The 18,757-nt window shown below is 63.8% G+C and overlaps 3 protein-coding genes across 3 annotated transcripts in view; 1 reads left to right on the forward strand and 2 right to left on the reverse strand.

Annotated features, from left to right (window-relative positions):
• The window catches only part of LMF1 (lipase maturation factor 1), a 131,779-nt gene extending 125,716 nt beyond the window's left edge, over window positions 1-6,063 (reverse strand). The window contains exon 1 of the mRNA XM_063598176.1: window positions 5,598-6,063. The gene's annotated coding sequence lies outside the window, so the exon portion shown is untranslated. The remainder of the gene's footprint in view (window positions 1-5,597) is intronic.
• LOC134729392 (collagen alpha-1(VII) chain-like) lies at window positions 219-5,584 on the reverse strand. Its single transcript, XM_063598177.1, has 2 exons — window positions 3,479-5,584; window positions 219-1,580 (listed from the first exon to the last, which is right to left on the reverse strand). The coding sequence occupies exon 1, from the start codon at window positions 5,411-5,413 to the stop codon at window positions 4,319-4,321; it is 1,095 nt and encodes a 364-aa protein (XP_063454247.1). The 5' UTR covers window positions 5,414-5,584; the 3' UTR covers window positions 219-1,580; window positions 3,479-4,318.
• A 118-nt stretch (window positions 6,064-6,181) lies between the features above and the next one.
• Window positions 6,182-11,388, forward strand: SOX8 (SRY-box transcription factor 8). The gene is made up of 3 exons (XM_034951654.4): window positions 6,182-6,757; window positions 8,141-8,373; window positions 9,114-11,388. Exons 1-3 carry the CDS (start codon window positions 6,336-6,338, stop codon window positions 9,797-9,799), a joined length of 1,341 nt encoding a protein of 446 aa, XP_034807545.2. The 5' UTR covers window positions 6,182-6,335; the 3' UTR covers window positions 9,800-11,388.
• The last annotated feature ends 7,369 nt before the right edge of the window (window positions 11,389-18,757 follow it).

Raw genomic sequence — 18,757 nt, forward strand, 5'->3', positions numbered from 1 at the left:
CCCCAAGAAAGGCAGGGGAAAGGCTGAGCTGGGCCTGTGCCCTCTGTCCCTTCCTATGAGCCTCTAGAGCAAAGCTTTGCTGAAGGCTGTTGTCTGAACCAAGGCCACAGAGGAAGCACGCTCCCTGCTCCCACTTTGCCCCCGTACCCGCCTGAGGGCATCTTAATTAAGCCTTCCTTCCCCACGCTCAGAAAAATAAATACTTGGGAGACAGCAGAGACATTTTCACAGGGTGTGTTTTCATTTGCCTTTGGCACTAATGGGTCTCTGGAACGTTCCATCCTGGCCGGGGAGGTCAGGGCCTGGGCGGCCAGGGCCCATTTCGAGAAAGCAGGTTTTCCTTTGCGGCATGCTTATTTCAAGCACCATTTTCCCTCCTGGTTATACTTGAAATGGGGCTCGGTGTTGGGAGGTTTCAAACGTGGACATTCCAGGCAAGGAGCCTCATGAACTCTGTGGACATTCAAGGGGCCTCATGAACTCTGTGGACATTCTGGGCAAGGGGCCTCATGAACTCTGAAGGTTGAGCTTGGAAGGACGGACACAGGTCTTGGCAGCCTGAGTGGGTACAAACGCTGATTTTTCTGGAGTCAGTCCTCTCCTGCTGATGGGCTGAGACAGCCCCCCAGGCCCTGTGTCCCTTCTCAGAGGACCTCAGCCCCCCAGTGCCTGGGCCACGGATGGGCTGGGGGCTGGGGCCCAGGGCCTCGCATCCTACAAGGGCCCAAGGGCTGAAATGGGGCTGGGGTCCCTGGATCTAGGGGATGAGGGCCCAGAATGAGGCTGGGGTCTGGGGTTCAGTGGAGCAATGACCAGGAATCGGGCTGCGATCTGTAGTCCAGGTGTCTGGCGTCAGACAGCACCCTCCTGTACACGGCACAGCTATACTGCAGGGTTAGGGACAGGATTTACTGCCACCAACGGAAGCGTTGATTCCAAGTCTCAGACACCACCCCCAGGCTGGGCCTCCCTCGGCGGAAGGTGACGCTCTCTGGGAGGTCCTTGGTGCTCACCTCCCTGGCTGCTTGGGGCCCCAGGGCTCCTGCCTAGGGATGTTTTGGGGCTGCAGAAGGACCCTCTGCCCATTATCAGACGAGAAGTGCAGAGAGCAAATGCGTGCTGTTGGCGCCCCCCACCCCCACACTGAGAGTGGAGACGGATAGGCCCAGCCGGAAGCTTGGGGACCCGCTCCCAGCCTGGAGTGACGGACGCTGAGCAGCAGGAGCACAGCTGTTCCCGACACATCCGTGATCTGGGCGTGCACCTGTCGCTGGGGAGAGAGCAGTGCTGGTCTCCACGCTTTGGGCATCGCCTGCTCCCTGAATCCTTTCCACATGCGAACAGCCTGGGCAGGGGTCCCCAGCGGTCAGTAGCTACTCCCGCCAGCGCGGGTTCACGGATCAGGAGGCTCCCAGTGTGTCAGGGCAGTGCGAGGTGAAGACGGGGAGGGCTGGGCTGGAAATGCTCGTCCTCCATGGAGGTCGGGGGCATCAGGAGAACCAGGAGGACGTCTGGGCTGCAGGCAGAAGTGAGCTGCAGCAGGGCCAGCTCTGGCCACAGAGGCCCAGAAAGCACTGCTCCTGCAGGGTGCCAAGAAAGACTCACTGAGTGGTTTTCCACTGCCCTGTGAGCGCCAGGAAGCTTAAGGCACAGACAAGGCCAGTTCTCAGGCAGACGCCACCCCAGCCAACAGGCCAGCCTTGACCCAAACCGGAACTCGTGCCCCAGCTGGCACTGTCAGCACCCGAGGCAGTGAAGTACAGGGAGCTGCAACCCAGCCCAGAGCTCCAAGTGTGCGTGGCCAAGAAGCTGACTCCCGAAGGGGGTCTTGAGAGGGGTCCTGCGAACCCCTCCTCTCCCCTGGAGACCCGTCCGGGGGCGGGGCCTTTCCCAGCCTCTGCTCACAGCCTGCGCCGGCCCAGCCTGTAGTCACTCTGTCTCTGCCAGACCAGCCGTCATTAAAAGCACCAATTAATCTCCCAGGCCGTGCCAGGACACTGCCAACTGCCCCACGGGTGCTCGGGATGCAGGGGCTGGGAGGCCCGGGCCAAGGCTGTGCACACACCGGCTGCCAGCGGGTTCACGCCCGCCGGGCCCTCCCTGTGCTTCTCAGAGGCCGCACAAAAGATGGGCTGCCTGCCGCAGGAGGAGGGCCGGGTTGGGGGTGGATGGAGGGGGACAGGGAGGACGGGCAGGGAGGGACGGAGGGGCACAGGGAAGGACGGACAGGGAGGGACAGGGGCCTCTCCAGGGTGGCATTTCCCTGGGCAGCCCTGCTTCCTCCTCGTGCCCTGGGCCCAACACACACCCCCCACACACACACATCATACACATGCACACCACACATCACACACAAACACACCCACACCCTGCACACATACACCACACACCAAACACACACGCACACACACACCACACACCATACACACACACCACACACATACATCATACACACGCGCACACACACCACACACCATACACACACCCCACACACATACATCACACACATCGTACGCATACACACCACACACCAAACACACACACACCACACACCATACACACACACCACACACATACACACGCACACACACACCACACACCATACACACACCCCACACACATACATCACACACATCATACACATACACACCACACACCATACACACACCATACGCACTATACATGCACCATACACACTATACATGCACCACACACAACATAAACACACCCCACACATACATCCCATACACATACCACACATTACATGCCATACAAACACATACCACACACCTATATCTTCACACATACACCACACACACACACACGAACACACGCGCCTCCGGGGTTGCCATCCCTAGGAGCCACGGGTAGGGTGGGGTGGTCTCTCATCTGGAAGCATCCCCCAGGCCATCCCTGCACCATCTCATGGGCAGCAGAGCCTGTCCACCCACATTCTTCTCTGCGGCTGTCCTTGGCGCCCAGGCCAGGGCATGTGGAGCCACAAATGTCATCTACACCAGCTCTCCACGCCTGGCACTCACCGCCCAGGGGACAGCCCTGGTCCAGATTCCCCCATCAGGGTATACTTGAAATGTACACTCCCCCTGAAACTGCAAGGCCCACTAGCAGGTGGTGAGGTCAGGGTGGGTGGGGCCATGCAGACACGGCGGAGCCGGCCCCAGGTGAAGGGCTAGGGATGGGAGACAGTGGAGGAGGGTGTGTGTGCAGGTCCCCCCTGGATGAGGACATGGGCCCATCTGGTGGACTCAGAGGTGGCTCTGATGGCTGCCCCTCCACTCTCCACCCCCGGGTCCATCTCTTGTCATCAGACACTCTGCTCTAGCTTCCCCAGGGAACACGCTGGCCTCTCCCTGCAGGAGATCAGAAGCTTCAGGGCTCAGCTTAAATGACACCAAAGATGCTTTCCCAGACCATCCTTCCTGCAGTCCCCGCCTCTGAGAGGTGCTTTTGGAGTTACCTGCTGCCCGCCTCCCTCCACAAGGCCAGCGTCTCCAGGGCAGGAGCTGTGAGGGTGGCCCAGCTCCATCCTGTGTGGGAAAGTGCCTGGCACACAGCAAGTGCTTAATTAATACCTGGTGACACTCAAACCATCCTGACACCTCCCTCTCTGAAAGCTCCGTCCCAGCATCCTCTCAGGCCTAGTGGCTCACACCCGCGGAGGACGAGGTCATTTTCCTGGGGACTTCAAGGTGGACCAGAGATGACTCTGGAAGGGGCGTTTGTGGGCACCACTCTGCATGGGGATCCTCACCCACATACCGCCCTCCCGGGAGTGCACCGACACGTCCTCAGCTGACTGGCCTAGGCCCCCACCACCCTGCCGCAGAGACTCCCCACCTCCCCACCCCTCCTGTGGCAGCCTGCACGCCCGGCACCTCCCCTGGTGGTCACTGCAACCTGAGGAAAGGAGCAGGCGCTGTTGGAGCCTGAGGCAGGGTCTCGGTTGCACAGACCACCGTGCCCCAGAGTCAGGGCCTGGATGCCACCCCCCAACCTCAGTCTTCCTTCCTCCAGGGGTGCTGGAGTTCCCCACCTGTGTCCCAGGAACTTGAAGCTTCCTTGGTGGATGGGGAGCCAGGAAGAGGCCACCCTGCCTGCTCGCAGACCTAATGCAACTCCTTTTCTTTGGCAAAGAGAAGCTCTCCATGGAGGTCCTCACCCGGATGGCACTGTGAGCCCGAGTGGGCGATGTCTATTCTCCCAGGGGCAGGGGGTGGAAGGTGGCACAGTTTGGGCAGGGCCCCCACCCTCACTGCTTCCACTTAAACCCCCACTTCTGCCTGCCTGCATCCCAGGCCTAACAGATGAGTTCCGCGGGCGCCCCAGGCGATGCTCTGAGGGCCACGGAAGGATGCGGGGACCCCGAGCGGAGGGCAGGGCCTCCAGGGGGAAGGGGCACTGCAGACGGAGGTCTGGGTCTTCCCAGGCAGGTGCCAGAGCCAAGCGAGACGGTGGGACGGGGAAGAGAGGGCAGGCCAGGCCGGCAGCCAGCTCTCCACCTACGATGCGTGGAGCCTCCCAACGCGCACTCCGTCTCCCCACCGCTGCTTCCTCTGACCTGGCTGCAGAGATGAGACCGCCCTCCCGGCAGGTGACACGGCCCTTGCTCTTCAGCCTGGAGGCCAATGCTTCCTCCAAGGGCCCTGGCCCCCTCAGCTCCGGGCCTGGCTCCGGTTGTTCCCAATGCAAAGCAGCAAGGGCCCCGGGGTCTGCGGACGGGGGCGGGCGGCCGCTGGGGGCACCAGCTCTCGGCCGGGCCAGAACAGGGGGTAGGAGGCGCGTCCTGTGCGGTCGGTGGCGGCCCCAGGTGGGTGCGGTGCGCTGGCAGGAAGCGGCAGCACGACCCCCGACTTTGCATCTGGACTTTTCTAGTAACGGACCAGCTCCTTCTGCCGATCGGGCCGGGGAGACCGCGTGGCTCAGTGGCTGCAGCGGCCACCGGCCCGGGCGTGGGGGCTTTGAGGGCACCGGCGCGGTAGGTCACCCGGGTTTCGCGGGCCGCAAGCTCGGAGACGCGCGTGTCCCGCGTTGGCTGCCTGACCCGGAATGGCGCAGCCCCTTCGCCTCCAGCGCGCTGGTTGAAAGGATCCGAGCCACCCTCGGGGACGGCCGGGCCGAGGCCACCTCGCGGGGGCGGCCTTGGGCGGGGACCCGGACCCGCGGTTGGACGTTCGCCTCGGGGGGGCAATGTCCCCTCTCCGACCCCGCGGTCCCCACCAGGGCGGCACACCCCGCCCTCTCCCCGCCTCCGCAGGCGCCCAGGGCTCACAGGCTCGGAGCGGCCTCCGCCTCCGCCGGACCACCCAGGGCCGCCCCGCCGGAGGGGCCTCCCCGCCCCCGAGCCCTGGGTCACGCCCGGAAGGCCCGGGGCCCCCGCGTCCGGCCACGCCATCCGCCCGGCGGCCCCAGGGACTCAGCGCCGGGGTCAGCGCAGGCCCCGCCCAGCGCTCCCGCCCCCTCCAGCTGCCCGGCCCCCGGGACCGCGCCCCCGCCCGCGCTCTCCACGCTCGCACTCGTATGGGGAGGGCGGCCCGGGGTCCCCCAGCTCCGAGCCGCGGCCCCTTGGCGCGCGTTACCTGGACGTGCGCTGTCCGCAGACTCTGGACGAGCTGGGCCTGGGCGCTGCGCGGCGGAACCGACCCTGTCCTGGACCGCACGCAGCAGCTGACCCCGCGCCACCGGCCTGCGGGCGAGACCTCAGGCGCGAGACGGGCTGTGTGTGTGTGTGTGTGTGTGTGTGTGTGTGAGAGAGAGAGAGAGAGAGAGTGTGTGTGTGTGTGTCGGGGGAGGGGCCCGAGGACCCGCTTCCTAGCTGAGCGTCAGGACGGGGGGCGGACTCCCAGGAGCCGCGCGGCGCCCGCAGAGGAGAGGAAGCGCCGGAGACCCCCCTGCTCCCACCCGGCCTCCCTGCCCCGCTTCCCTTCCCGGGGCTCCAGAGAGGGGAGCTCCAGGCGTGGGGCGCCTGGCCCACGTGGTGCGACGCCGGGCGGGGCAGGCGGGGGCGCGGCGAGAGCCGCGGAGCTTTCTTTATGGGTGTGGGGGGGCGGGGGCGGCCGGGCTCCGCCTCCGGGGGATCGGGGCGCGCTCCGCCAATGGGTAGCCGGGCGCGGGGCGGGGCCGCGGGGCCGCCGCTTAAAGAAACTTGTTGCGGGTCCCGGAGCGGGAACCGAGCCTCGGCGGCGGCGGCGGCGGCGGCAGGGGCGAGGGTCGGGGCCACCGCGCGGCGACCTCGGGTCCCGGAGCGACCGCAGGGCAGCCCGGGGCGCCGGCCCCGGTGCGCGTCTCCTGTGCGCGCCCCTCCGCGCGCGGCCCCGATGCTGGACATGAGCGAGGCCCGCTCCCAGCCGCCCTGCAGCCCGTCCGGCACCGCCAGCTCCATGTCGCACGTGGAGGACTCGGACTCGGACGCGCCGCCGTCTCCCGCCGGCTCCGAGGGCCTGGGCCGCGCGGGGGGCGCGGTGGGGGGCGCCCGGGGCGACCCGGCGGAGGCGGCGGACGAGCGCTTCCCGGCCTGCATCCGGGACGCCGTGTCGCAGGTGCTCAAGGGCTACGACTGGAGTCTGGTGCCCATGCCGGTGCGCGGCGGCGGCGGCGGCGCTCTCAAAGCCAAGCCGCACGTGAAGCGGCCCATGAACGCATTCATGGTGTGGGCGCAGGCGGCGCGCCGCAAGCTGGCCGACCAGTACCCGCACCTGCACAACGCCGAGCTCAGCAAGACGCTGGGCAAGCTGTGGCGGTGAGTGCCGGCGCCCCGGGGGCGGGGTTCGGGACCTTGGCCGCCCCTGGTCTCGGACTGCGAGCGGGGGCCTGGAGGGCGCAGAGCTCGCGGAGGTGGTGGCCACACGCAGGCTCCGGGCTCTGCACCCCGGGCGGGTGTCAGGGCGGGTCCCAGTGGAAAAACATCCTCTGGCCAGCCGGGGTCCGGCGCCAGCTATGGGAGTCGGGATCCGCGGAGGGCAGCGCCTGGGGTGTGCACCATCGTGGCGGGTGTACTCTGGAGCCAGTTCTCCTGGCGGGGAACACCCTGCGGAGGGTCATGGCTGGCACCCCGACGTGCCCTCCAGCCGCTGCGAGTGGCCCCAGCCCCGGGAGGCATGCCCGGCACGACAGCAAGTTGCATGCGGCTCTCTGGAGGTGCCCCCTCCTTAGAAAGGGCTCAGCTCCTCCGGCTCCTGGACCACCCATGGGGAGGGAGTGCGGCAGGCGGATGGGTGGGCAGCAGGTTTGCCTGCGAGTACCCTCCCTGCAGTTTCTCCCTCTCCTGGACACCCTCGGTCCGAAGCAGGGAGGGCAGGAGTGGAGATGACGGGGTGCGCCGTGTGCACGCCTTGGCGTGGTGGGGCCGGTCAGTTTTCCAGAAATTAGGACTGCAGAGTGAAGAACTTGTTGCTCAGGACAGGCTGCCCCCACCGAGTGTCCTCTGCTTGGGTTTAAAATGGTTCTCTTGGTTTGGGGCTCTGGTTCCCGTATCCTGCTCCTCACCTGGAAGAAGGGAGCTTGGAGCTTGCGTATTTGCACCTCCTGCCTTCTGTCTGGATCTGGGGCGCAGCCACGGGGCGCTGTGGAAGGCAGGCCTCTGCTCCCCCAAGTCCTGCCGCACAGGCGGTTGGAGGTGAGCCTCGGGAAGAGTCCCAGGGAGTGTGTCCTGTGGCTCAGTGAGGACGGGCGCCTGGGCCCTGCCAGGGCTTCTGGGTGTCTGGGAATGGAGGGACAGCAGCCCAGCTGCCCGCCGAAGGCCGGCACCGTTCCCGGGAAGCCTCGCTTTTGTCCACCGCCGGCTGGGTCCTGCCCGCCTCCCCCGCCTCCCTTAGAAAGCCCCAGAGGGAGGGAACAGCAGGCCCGGAATGGGGGGAAATAGAAGGAGGAAGATGGGAGGCGTGGGGCTTGTTCTTCTTTGGCTGTCGTAAGCATACCAACCTTCCCAAACAGGCGCCGGCCGGTTCTCCCAGAGGAGTGTACTGCCTGGTGCCACGGGAGGCTCCGGAGCGCACGGCAGGCGGGTTTCCCTGGTCAGAGCCTCCCGGCCCCGGCCTCTGCTGCCGGTTCCCCCTGTGGTGTGTGCCTGCGCCGAGGTCACAGTGGGCGCCCTGGCCATCCCTGCCTCTGCCCTGTGCTGCAGCTTGCTGAGCGAGAGCGAGAAGCGGCCCTTCGTGGAGGAGGCAGAGCGCCTTCGCGTGCAGCACAAGAAGGACCACCCCGACTACAAGTACCAGCCACGGCGCAGGAAGAGCGCCAAAGCCGGCCACAGCGACTCCGACTCGGGCGCGGAGCTGGGACCCCACCCTGGCGGCGGTGCCGTGTACAAGGCTGAAGCAGGGCTTGGAGATGGGCACCACCATGGCGACCACACAGGTGGGCTCCAGGCCCCCGGCATATCTGAGGGTCCCTGTACGGGAGGCAGCTGTGGGGTTTCTGGCTGAGAAGGGTGCATGATGGTGGAGGGGGGCAGGCGCCCTCGAGAGAACCGGGCCTTCCCCGGGTTCCCTGAAAAAGCTCCCAAGGCCCCGGCCGCCCCTGTTTTTGGTGCACGAGGGACCTGCTTAGCCGCCTTGGGTGCTGAGGGGCTGACAGCTTTGCTTGGCAGGGACCCCGAGAGGTGGTGTTTTCAGCAAGACTCAGTCCAATGCGGGCTCCTCTTCCCACACCGAGCTGCTGCCCACACGGCACTCAGCAGCCCCAGCTTCAGGGCCAGACTGACAGGGTGGAGTCCTGCCGGGGCCTCGGTCAGGCTGGCTGACGCCCGCCAGCCTCAGAGTGCTTGGCTGGCCCGGGGAGGAACAGGGTCTGTGTGGTCCCCCAGCGCCCTGTAAACGCCAGCTCTGGCCAGGCTGGGCCTGTCGGCTTCTTCCCCCCACCTTGGTCTCTGGGAGGGGCCTCGGGTCTTCCCATAGCGCAGCGCTTCACGGAATTTTCTCCGCCGAGGAGTGAGGTCTAGGTCTGACTTTGCTGGAATTTCTGGGAAATGTAAAGAAACAAAAAGCCGTTGATCCCCCTGGCAGTTAGCGCGGGCGTCCCTCCCCTTCCAGCCTGGCCGGCCCCACCCGCCCCACAGAAGGGGCATTCATCCCTGAAGCCTGCTCTCCTGTCCCCAGGGCAGACCCACGGGCCGCCCACCCCGCCCACCACCCCCAAGACGGAGCTGCAGCAGGCGGGCGCCAAGCCGGAGCTGAAGCTGGAGGGACGCCGGCCGGCGGACAGCGGGCGCCAGAACATCGACTTCAGCAACGTGGACATCTCGGAGCTCAGCAGCGAGGTCATGGGCACCATGGACGCCTTCGACGTCCACGAGTTCGACCAGTACCTGCCCCTGGGCGGCCCCGCCCCACCCGAGCCTGGCCAGGCCTACGGGGGCGCCTACTTCCACGCCGGGGCGTCCCCCGTGTGGGCCCACAAGAGTGCCCCGTCGGCCTCCGCGTCGCCCACCGAGACGGGTCCCCCACGGCCGCACATCAAGACGGAGCAGCCAAGCCCTGGCCACTACGGCGACCAGCCCCGAGGCTCGCCCGACTACGGTTCCTGCAGCGGCCAGTCCAGCGCCACCCCGGCCGCCCCCGCCGGCCCCTTCGCCGGCGCACAGGGCGACTACGGCGACCTGCAGGCCTCCAGCTACTATGGCGCCTACCCCGGCTACGCACCCGGCCTCTACCAGTACCCCTGCTTCCACTCGCCGCGCCGGCCCTACGCCTCGCCCCTGCTCAACGGCCTGGCCCTGCCGCCCGCCCACAGCCCCACCAGTCACTGGGACCAGCCAGTGTACACCACCCTGACCAGGCCCTGAGGGCCCAGCCGCGGGGAGGGACTCGCAGGCGTCAGGGGGCAGCCTTGTCCCGGCCCAGTGTGCGTGGCCAGGGCGGGAGGGGCCCCAGTGGCTGAGCTCCAAGTGCCTGCTGAAGTCTGCAGGGAAACATGCTTGCTGCCCGTGGCCCTCGGCCTCCAGATGGCCACACCTCTGCCACCGATGGACCAGCTCCCTCTCCCTTCTATCTTTCTTTTTGAGGTGGTGGGATTATTCCACAAAGAAGGGCTGCCGTTTGGTCCCTCTTCTGTGAGGACTGGCGGCACCAGCACCTTCGCTTTGCATCTCGGTAGAGGAGAAACGGCAGCACAGCCCAAGGACCAAAGGAGGGGGTGGCAGGGGCCTTGCAGGGCGCTGTGAGGTCCAGGCCGGCCTTGGCGCTGAGAGCCCCTGCACTCACGGCCACATTCCCTCGACAACGGCTGCACGGGCTGTCCGGGATCCGGGGTGTCTGTCCGCAGACCCTCTGGGGTGAGTCTGCTTGAGCATCTCCGGGACCTGCTTGTCAGATCTGAGGTGTCTCCTTGCTGGCAGAGTGCGCTCACGCGAGGGCTGGCTGTGATGAACACATCTCTCTTTTATTTTTATGTTTTTGATAATTTTTATTTTTGAAGCTTAAATGTGTTTCTTCTGAAAGCTGTTAAAGATGTATTTATGTTCTGTTATTTTATCTTTAATTAATGAGGTAATTCGGGCAAAGAGTAGAATTTAAGACAAAACGGAAGCTGGGAAGCTTCCCTTGAGGGCAGGCAGGAGGTGGGGTTGCAGCTGTTGGCCGGCATCACGTTGCTCGGCTTATGGGAGGCCGCCCTGGAGGGCCCGGAGGTCCCAAGGTCCCTGGGAGGACTGGGCCCCTCATGCCTCGAGCTTGGCAACCGAAAACCCGAGGGAGGAGAAGGGACCTGCCTTGTGACATCTCTGATCAGGTTGGGGTGCCCCAGCACCCAGTACCAGTTTGGGGTTTGGGAAGCAGGACTCCGTCCCTGTCCCCGACTGTGCCACGTGGTAGGACACATAGGACACAGGAATTCCTGGGTCCTTGCCCATGACTGTGCCATGTGGTAGGACACAGGACACAGGAATTCCTGGGAAGTGGTGGCTTCAGAAGTGATCTTGGCTCGCAGGCACCAGTGCCACCTACCAAGCTGTGAAACTAAACCTTCTCCACTAAACGTCGTTAGGGCCTCAGTTCTAGACGAGTCATACCTGATTCACCTGCACTGCTTCCCCCTGTGTGCTGAGCATAGAGCATACGATAGCGCCTACTTCACGGAAACTTGTGCCTTTAAACTTTGTAAACTTAAACACAGCCGAGAAGTTGCTTCTTTGTACTTTTTCTACTTTTCCTACTTTTTTGTAGAAAAAAAAGATAATGCCTCTGCTTCTATTTCTCTGGGGGTGGGGGTGGGGGCCGGGAGCCGCCGCAGACCCGTTTCATGCAGCGTCTCCCTCGGCACCGCGTTCGGAGGACGCACCCTCACTCGCCTGCTGCCTTCACTCCTTTCTGACCAAGCAACGCTAACTTTTGTACAGATCGATTTGATAAAATTAAACAAAGTGCTTTTTATGGACGTGGGCTGCATTTTGTGTGTTGCTTTGTGTGAGCCTGGGGCTCCCGGGGTAAAGGTGTCCGGCAAAGGCAGGATCAGGCCGTGCCACGCGGCCGCCGGCCTCACCCCAGTGCCCTCCACGCTGGGTGGCAAGGAGGGCGGCCGCGAGCCCACCCGGACCCCCGAACGGCAGGGGCAGCCCGTCGTGCCACGAGGCGTCAGCAGGCTTCAGTCAGAATGGAAACAGCCATGCCCTTCGCGAATCCCGTCGCGGCCTCTGGGGACCGAGCTCCTCCTCTTCCTTCCTGGAGGGCCTCCTTGGTAGGCAAAATGGGTCTGGATGGGCCCGATTCGGGGCTGTGTTTTTCCTCCCAGGCGAATCCCAGAGCTGGTTTCTGGGTGGCTGTGCAACGCCAGGAAGCCGACGGCATCTTTCGGGCCTTGGCATGGAGCCAGGCTGGGAGCGGATGAAAGCGCCCCGCGGGAGCCGGCAGAGCTGTCTGGTTGGAGGAAAGTTTCTGGGGAGAAAATGGCTGTGGGAGTGACAGCCAGTGAGGGGCAGCTGGTCCCTTTGCCAGGTCTCGCGGGCACCTGAGGCTGGTGCGGGGGCGTCTCGGGGCTGGGGGCCGCCCCTGGAGTACAGACACCCGGCTTCTCAAGGCATCTTGGTCGGGGGTGGCAGAGGATGCACTGCTCACAGGAACCCAAATTCGAAAGACAGCCGCATCTACAATTTTAACACGGTGGCCTGGGTAGGGGGCCATCCACCCCGTCTCCTTTCCCGCCTGGCCGCCCTGCCCCTCACCCCACAGTGGGGATCCCGTTCCAGGGCCTGCCAAGAGCAGCAGGGGGAGGGGCTGTGCGGATTTATGACGGTTCCTTGGGGGGGTGGGGTGTACCAAGCCCCACGGGCAAGGAGGAGGCTGGGAGGGGGCTGCCGAAAGCCAGGTTCACAGACGCCCGTCGCCTCTGTGGAACAGGCCCGTCCCGTCCTGCGTCCAGCCAAGGGCTGTCCAGGCCCACACGTCCCTCAAAGCTCACACATTGACACCCCAGCTGGGGAGAACCCAGTGTCCCGCTAGCCGGCAAAGCCAGCTCTGCCCCTGGGCTGCCCCGGGACACGCTTTGGGGCTTGCCAGGTTCCCAGGGGCTGGGAGGCCCTGCCAGTTTTGTGTGGACTTGGCAGGGCTGCTGCGAGTTAACTCCTGGGGTCCCGGGCCCTGCGTCTCACTGGTGTGTGCCCTAGGGGAGGAAAACCTCATGTCCCCGTCCCGGGTGTGCCTGGGTCCCGGGTGCGTTCCTGTGGGTTTTCCAGTATCTGAGTATCGTGAAGGTCAGGGAGTGCCACACTGTCCTGGCGCGTCCACACCCTGCCAGGGTGAGGGGTGCATGGACACCTCCTCCCCTTGCACAGCCCCGCTCTTTGTCCCTCCCTGCCCCTCCCATCCCTCCTCTCTGGGGGTCCCCCTCTGGCAGGGCTTGTGGCTTCCCCCTTCGGCACTGGATGCTGGCCCTGGGAGTCTCCAGGTGCCAGTCCCCCTCCCCCGGTGCTGCACGGAGGAGGGAGCCAGAGTCGGTGCCTTGGGGGTCAGGCCGCTTTGCCCCTGTTTCCGGCTGGTGGGGGTTTTGCTGGAGACAAGTCCTCCAAGAACACCAGGCTGATGACGTTGTTTCCAAGCTGGCCTCGCCCCAAGCCCAAGCTTCCCTGCGCCCGGTCCTCCTGAGAGCGTTGTGTCCCAGGCCAGGCCGGCCGGGAGAGTTCCTCATTTTCCACGTCCTCATCCTCCACAGAGAGCATTGCCTCTGATCTCAGCCGAACAGAATGCCCTGTTCAGCCCCAAAAGGGGAAATGGCATTGGTGATCCACCCCGGATTCTGATAGGCGGGAAAAGCCCCTCTGGTCTTCCTGGGACAGAAGCGGCCTTAGGAGCAGGTTATCGGTGTGGGCGTGAGTTCACAGCTGTGAGGCTGTTCCTTCCCAAGAGGGCCTGTGTCCTCCCAGCAGCTGCCTGGGAGGGGCCCGAGGTCCACTCGCCTGCCTCTCCTGGGCAGTGAGATTCAGGGACCCGCTCGGTCTGCTGTGGTGTTGGGCCACAGTCAGAGGACCATCAAGTCCGGGGTGTCATGGACCCGGGTTCCTGGCCTGCTGTCTGGTCCCCAGTCTTGCCTCCCCAGCCCAGGACGGAGGACCTTTCTTGACACCATCTCTAGCTACTCCACACCTGCTGGGGCTGCGGCTGGAGGCTTGGGGGTCGTGCTTCCGGGCAGTGACGCCATAACCACCAGACTCCAGACAAGCCCTGGACACCTGTGTGGACGGCCGCAGGGGCACATTCCAGCGGGTTCACGGCAGAACTGCGCCAGTCAGGACCCAGTCTCGGGCAGCGAAGCCAGCACTTGGTTTGAATCCCTCCGGGGCAGTGTAGACCCCAGATGAAGGAGATGGGTGGCCCCCCAGCGACTCAGGCAAAGAAGCACCCCTGAGGGAAGGAGATGCAGCCCAGCGCTGCACTCAAGCCTCAGCCGGGCCCTTCCTGCAGGACCCAGCGCTGCACTCAAGCCTTAACCAGACCCTTCCTGCAGAACTGCAGGGGCATCAGGCAGGTGATGGAAGCCAGAGGCTCAGATCGCCCACTGCCCAGGCCCTGCCAGTGACGACATCTGCTTCTCTCTCCTGGGACCAGAGGCCCCACCCCTGCTCCCCACAGTCTGGCTCTGCCGGCCCAGTCCTGAGGCCACTGCAAACAAGGGGGCTGTGGCCTCCTGATTACTCACTGGCCCTCGGCTGCCTGGGAGCTGCAGGGACCCACCCGGGCTCCCTACCACCTGCGAAGCCCAGTATTCCCAAGAGCTGGGGGAAGGGAAGGGAAGGGGGAGCTGGCTGTCCCTCCACCTCCCATCTGCCGTTCCGAGGCATCGTCTAACGTCCCCGGCGTCCTCTCTCATTCTGGTGTCCCCTGTGTTCTAGAGGAAGCATGGACTGTGTCTCCAGGATGGGCTGTGGGAGCTGTGGGGCTCCCAGGGGGGCAGGAGCCCTCAGGGGAGAGGGGTGGGGCACGTGGGTGGGCAGGAAGGCCGTCCTGGAGCAGAGCAGTGTAGGGCCAAGCCCTGTGTCTTCTGCTGCTTCTCACTGGCTCTGGGGCAGGTGGCTTCCTCACCTGCACAATGGGAATGACCCTGGAGTTCTGGGGAACTTGGTGAGATCAGGACCTTCCCCCAGCAGTGCCCCCCAGGTGCCTGACGTGCTGTTGTGCTGTTGGTGGTATTATTACCACCTCGGGCCAGGCGATGACCCTTTTGCTTATCTGCAAAATAAAGCGGGTTTGGCAGCAAGAAAATCAAAGTGAAACTGGCGAAGAAAGGGCCGGCCTCACGAGACCCCGGGGACTCAGACCCAGTGAGCGCACCTCCTGCTGCCTCCTGCTGTGTCCGGGGCATCCACACCGCCACCCCGCGGGAAGGCAGGACGAGCTGCTTGCCAGGTGACCTCCCGTGCCTCAGTTTCCCCCATGACCGCGAGGGCTGCTTGCCAGGTGACCTCCCATGCCTCAGTTTCCCCCATGACCGTGAGGCGGTGAGAGCTCCGCCGAGCTGCCCCAGGGATTAACTGAGCTGGGCTTGGTGCGGCTGCGGCCAGTATGCTGGTCCTGCCCCTCTTGTTGGTCAAATCTCAAGCAGACTTGTCCCAGGACCCTGTGTGTGGCAGATGCTCCTCCCTGCCTGCCCCGGCCCCCGCCTTCCCCATGGGCCTACGGCCAGGACTGGAGGACTTGCCCCAGCCTAGGTTGGCCCTCTGGCCCGGGGACCGTCCGGGATTCCCAGGCCCAGGCCCACTGAGGTCTACCATGGACAAGCATAAGATGCCCAGGACCCCCTTCCTTGGCAGTGCCCAGACGGGCCCAGGCCCGGCTTCTCCCCCAGGGCAGCTGGCGGCTGCATAAGCCCTGCTCCCCCAGGGCCCTGGCAAAGGCCGGGCACCCAGCCCAGGAGACTCCACAAAGGGTTAAGGGGCGCAGGCGGCTGTGCCCACAGTGGGGCGGAGCAGCCGGGCTGGTGCTGGGCCAGGAGCACGGGCGAAGGCGCTGCATTTTAATGAATCGTTATTGCCGGCAAGGCCTTTGTCTTTCTTTATCCGGTGCACAATAAAAGAATTAATTAGACAGAAAATGGCAGGGCAAGGAACTGACAAGTCATTACGGGCTGCTGAATGACCGATGAGATGCAGCCGGGAGGCTCTGGCCGGCTCCGGAATGATAATGGCCGGCGGGTGCTTTGTATGCGCGACCAGCAGGCCTCTGTGCCGGGCACTGTGGCGCTGCCGTTGTGGCCGGCAGACCTGCGGTCCTGCCTCTCCGAGCAGGGCAGGGAGTGGGAATGCCGGACAAAATCCGAGTGTGAATTTCTGCACCCGGACACGGCAATGAGTGTTCAGATATGGAGGGGACTTGGGCAGGTGGTTCTCAGACGTGGAGGGGACTTGGGCAGGTGGTTCTCAGAAGTGGAGGGGACTTGGGCAGGTGGTTCTGTCCTTTGGATGTGACTTCCCAGCTTGGGAACAGACATGGCGGTGGGGTGTGGTGGGGGGGCTCTGCACACTGCAGGCAGCAGGGGTGTGGGGAAGAGAGGGAGAAGAGGCGAGGAGAGGGGAGGGGAGTCTCAAAGGACCTGGAGAAGCCCTCCCCGGAGCCAGGCTGGGCCAGCGTCAGCTGCTGCCACCATGGTTACTTAGACGTCACCGGGAAAAAGGGTCCCCCCCAACCCCCCCCGCAGACCCAGTTCTCCCACTCAGAGGCTTCAAGCTCCTCGTGGGTCTGCAGATTTCCCCGTGATCAGGAAGCATCCAGATCAGAGCCACCCAGTTAGATGGGTGGAGGGAGAGGCTGGTGAAGGAACATACCCGGGGTCCTGCTGCCTGGCGTCTGTGTGGGAGGCTCCCGTCCTGTCCCTGTGATCTGTGGCCCGGGAGCTGGATTCAGAAGCTGCCCGGAGGCCCGGCTCTACAGCTCTCTGCTGCTGCTGGAAGGAGCATTTGTTTCCCGAGCTGGGCTGTAGGGAGGGGCAAGGCCCCAGACAGGTTGGAAGAGGGGCCTCTCCCACCCCAGGGGGTGACAGGGACATCAGAGGCCTCGCTGGGTATGTCGGCCTCCAGTCAACAGCCCTTCCTAGGCTGGGTGTGAAGAGCAGGTGACATTCATGTGACACCACCGCCGTGGGCTTTGCCGCGCAGCAGCCCCTAACGTGGCTGGCCTGTCCCACCGGGGGCCGTGCCAACATCCTTTCCTGCGATCGGCACTGAGGTCCTGGAGAGGGACACAGGCAGCCCCAAGTGACAGATGACAGAGCCACTCACACACACTATTCTCTGTTCACGGACACGAGCCCTGGCCGGGCAGCAAGGCCATGTCCAGGAGCTGCTGGACGCGAGTCCTTGGCCTGCGAGACCCTCATGGGGAGGGGGCTGCTCTGCCCAGAGGACAGTTCCTGCATGCGGGCAGGGGCCTGGGGGTCCCTGGGTAGAGGGGGCTGAGATGGACTGTCCGGGTGGGCTCCACGCAGAGCAGAGGCCGGTCCTGTTTCCGGGTGCTGAGCATTGCTGGGCGTCTGGACAGCACGGGGCAGTGTCACCTTCATGTCCGACACTTGGCCTCCAGCAGGGTGTGCGCCTGTGAGACAAGGGCAGGCCTGGACACCCTCCACATCACCTCCAAAGACGGGGTCTCTGCCCTCCTCCAATTTCTGGGGTCACTCTGGTTGCCCAGGGATTTTGTTTGCTAAAGGAAGGGGTGGACAGGCTGGGCATAGTAGCTCACGCCTGTAATCCCAGCACTTTGGGAGGCCAAGGTGGGCAGATCTTGAGGTCAGGAGTTCGAGACCAGCCTGGCCAATATGGTGAAACCCTGTCTCTACTAAAAATACAAAAATGATCTGGGCGTGGTGGGGCATGCCTATAGTCCCAGCTACTTGGGGGGCTGAGGCAGGAGAATTGCTTGAACCCAGGAGGTGGAGGTTGCAGTGAACCAAGACCGTGCTACTGCACTGCACTCCAGCCTGGGCGATAGAGTGAGACTCCATCTCAGGGAAAAAAAAGGAGGGGGTGGACAGAGGTGGTCAGAGGGCCTGGGGGACTGGCTCTAGAAACCCATGCCTTGTACCTTTTCCCCTGAGAGGAAAAAGGGTGTCAAGGAAGGGTCAAAGTTCACCCTAAGGTGTGGCATCGTGCGTCTAGGGGTTCAGACAGAGAAAGGAGTGAGACACTTGGCTCCCCAAAAACCCCCTGGTGTGTACGGCTTTAGACAAGCTGCTGGCCTCTCTGGCCTCAGTAGCCCACCTGCAAAATGGTGAGAATGGTGCCCACCTCCCCGGCAATGGCGCTCAGGAACACAGGAGATGCTGGTGGGTCAGGTGCTTACACAGGGTTTGGTTAGAAACAGCTACTCAACACACATCACCTGAAGTTGTCATTGAGCTACAGGGACAGGACCCGCACCTGCATATGATCAGCAAAAAGTCTGCCTGCTGGACAATGGTGACATATACTCCATACACCTGCCCATCCACCCAACTGCCCATTCACCTACCTCCCATCCTCCATCCACCCACTCACCCATCCACCCACCCATCCATCCACTCACCCATCCATCCATCCATGCACCCACCCATTCACCCACTCACCCACCCACCCACCCACTCACCCATCCATGCACCTATCCATCCACTCACCCATCCAACCATCCATGCACCCATCCATCCACCCACTCAGCCATCCACCCTCCCATCCATCCACTCACCCACCCATGTACTCACCCATCCATCCATCCATGCACCCACCCATTTACCCACTCACCCATCCACCCACCCATCCGTCCACCCACTCACTCACCCATCCACCCACGCATCCATCCACTCACCCATCCAACCATCCATGCACCCATCCACCACCCACTCACCCATCCACACCCCCATCCATCCACCCACCCATCCATCCACTCACCCACCCATTCATCCACCCACCTACCCACCCACCCACCTATCCATCCATCCACCCACTCACCCATCCACCCACCCATTTATCCATCCATCCATCCACCCATCCATCCTTTCACCTACTCATCCATCCATTCACCTACCCAACTACGCACTCACACACCCACCCACCCATCCATCCACTCACCCACCCACCCACCCATCCATCCACCCACCCATCAATCCACTCATCCACCCATTCATCCACCCACCGCCCACCTGCCCATCCATCCATCCATCCAACCACCAGCCACTCACCCATCCATCCATCCATTTATCCACCCACCCACCCACCCATTCATCCATTTATTATCCACTGCAACCACACATCCATCCACTCACCCACCCCCTCATTCATCCATCCGTT

The sequence above is a fragment of the Pan paniscus genome, chromosome 18 (assembly GCF_029289425.2).
Source record: "Pan paniscus chromosome 18, NHGRI_mPanPan1-v2.0_pri, whole genome shotgun sequence".
Lineage (NCBI taxonomy): Eukaryota > Metazoa > Chordata > Mammalia > Primates > Hominidae > Pan > Pan paniscus.

Bases quoted from the DNA above. Each gene is read 5' to 3' on its own strand.
- LOC134729392 (XM_063598177.1), bottom strand. From the start codon at position 5,413: ATGGCGTGGCCGGACGCGGGGGCCCCGGGCCTTCCGGGCGTGACCCAG.
- SOX8 (XM_034951654.4), top strand. From the start codon at position 6,336: ATGCTGGACATGAGCGAGGCCCGCTCCCAGCCGCCCTGCAGCCCGTCC. The intron at 6,758-8,140 runs GTGAGTGCCGGC...CCTGTGCTGCAG, and splicing joins ACGCTGGGCAAGCTGTGGCG to CTTGCTGAGCGAGAGCGAGA. The intron at 8,374-9,113 runs GTGGGCTCCAGG...TCCTGTCCCCAG, and splicing joins CCACCATGGCGACCACACAG to GGCAGACCCACGGGCCGCCC.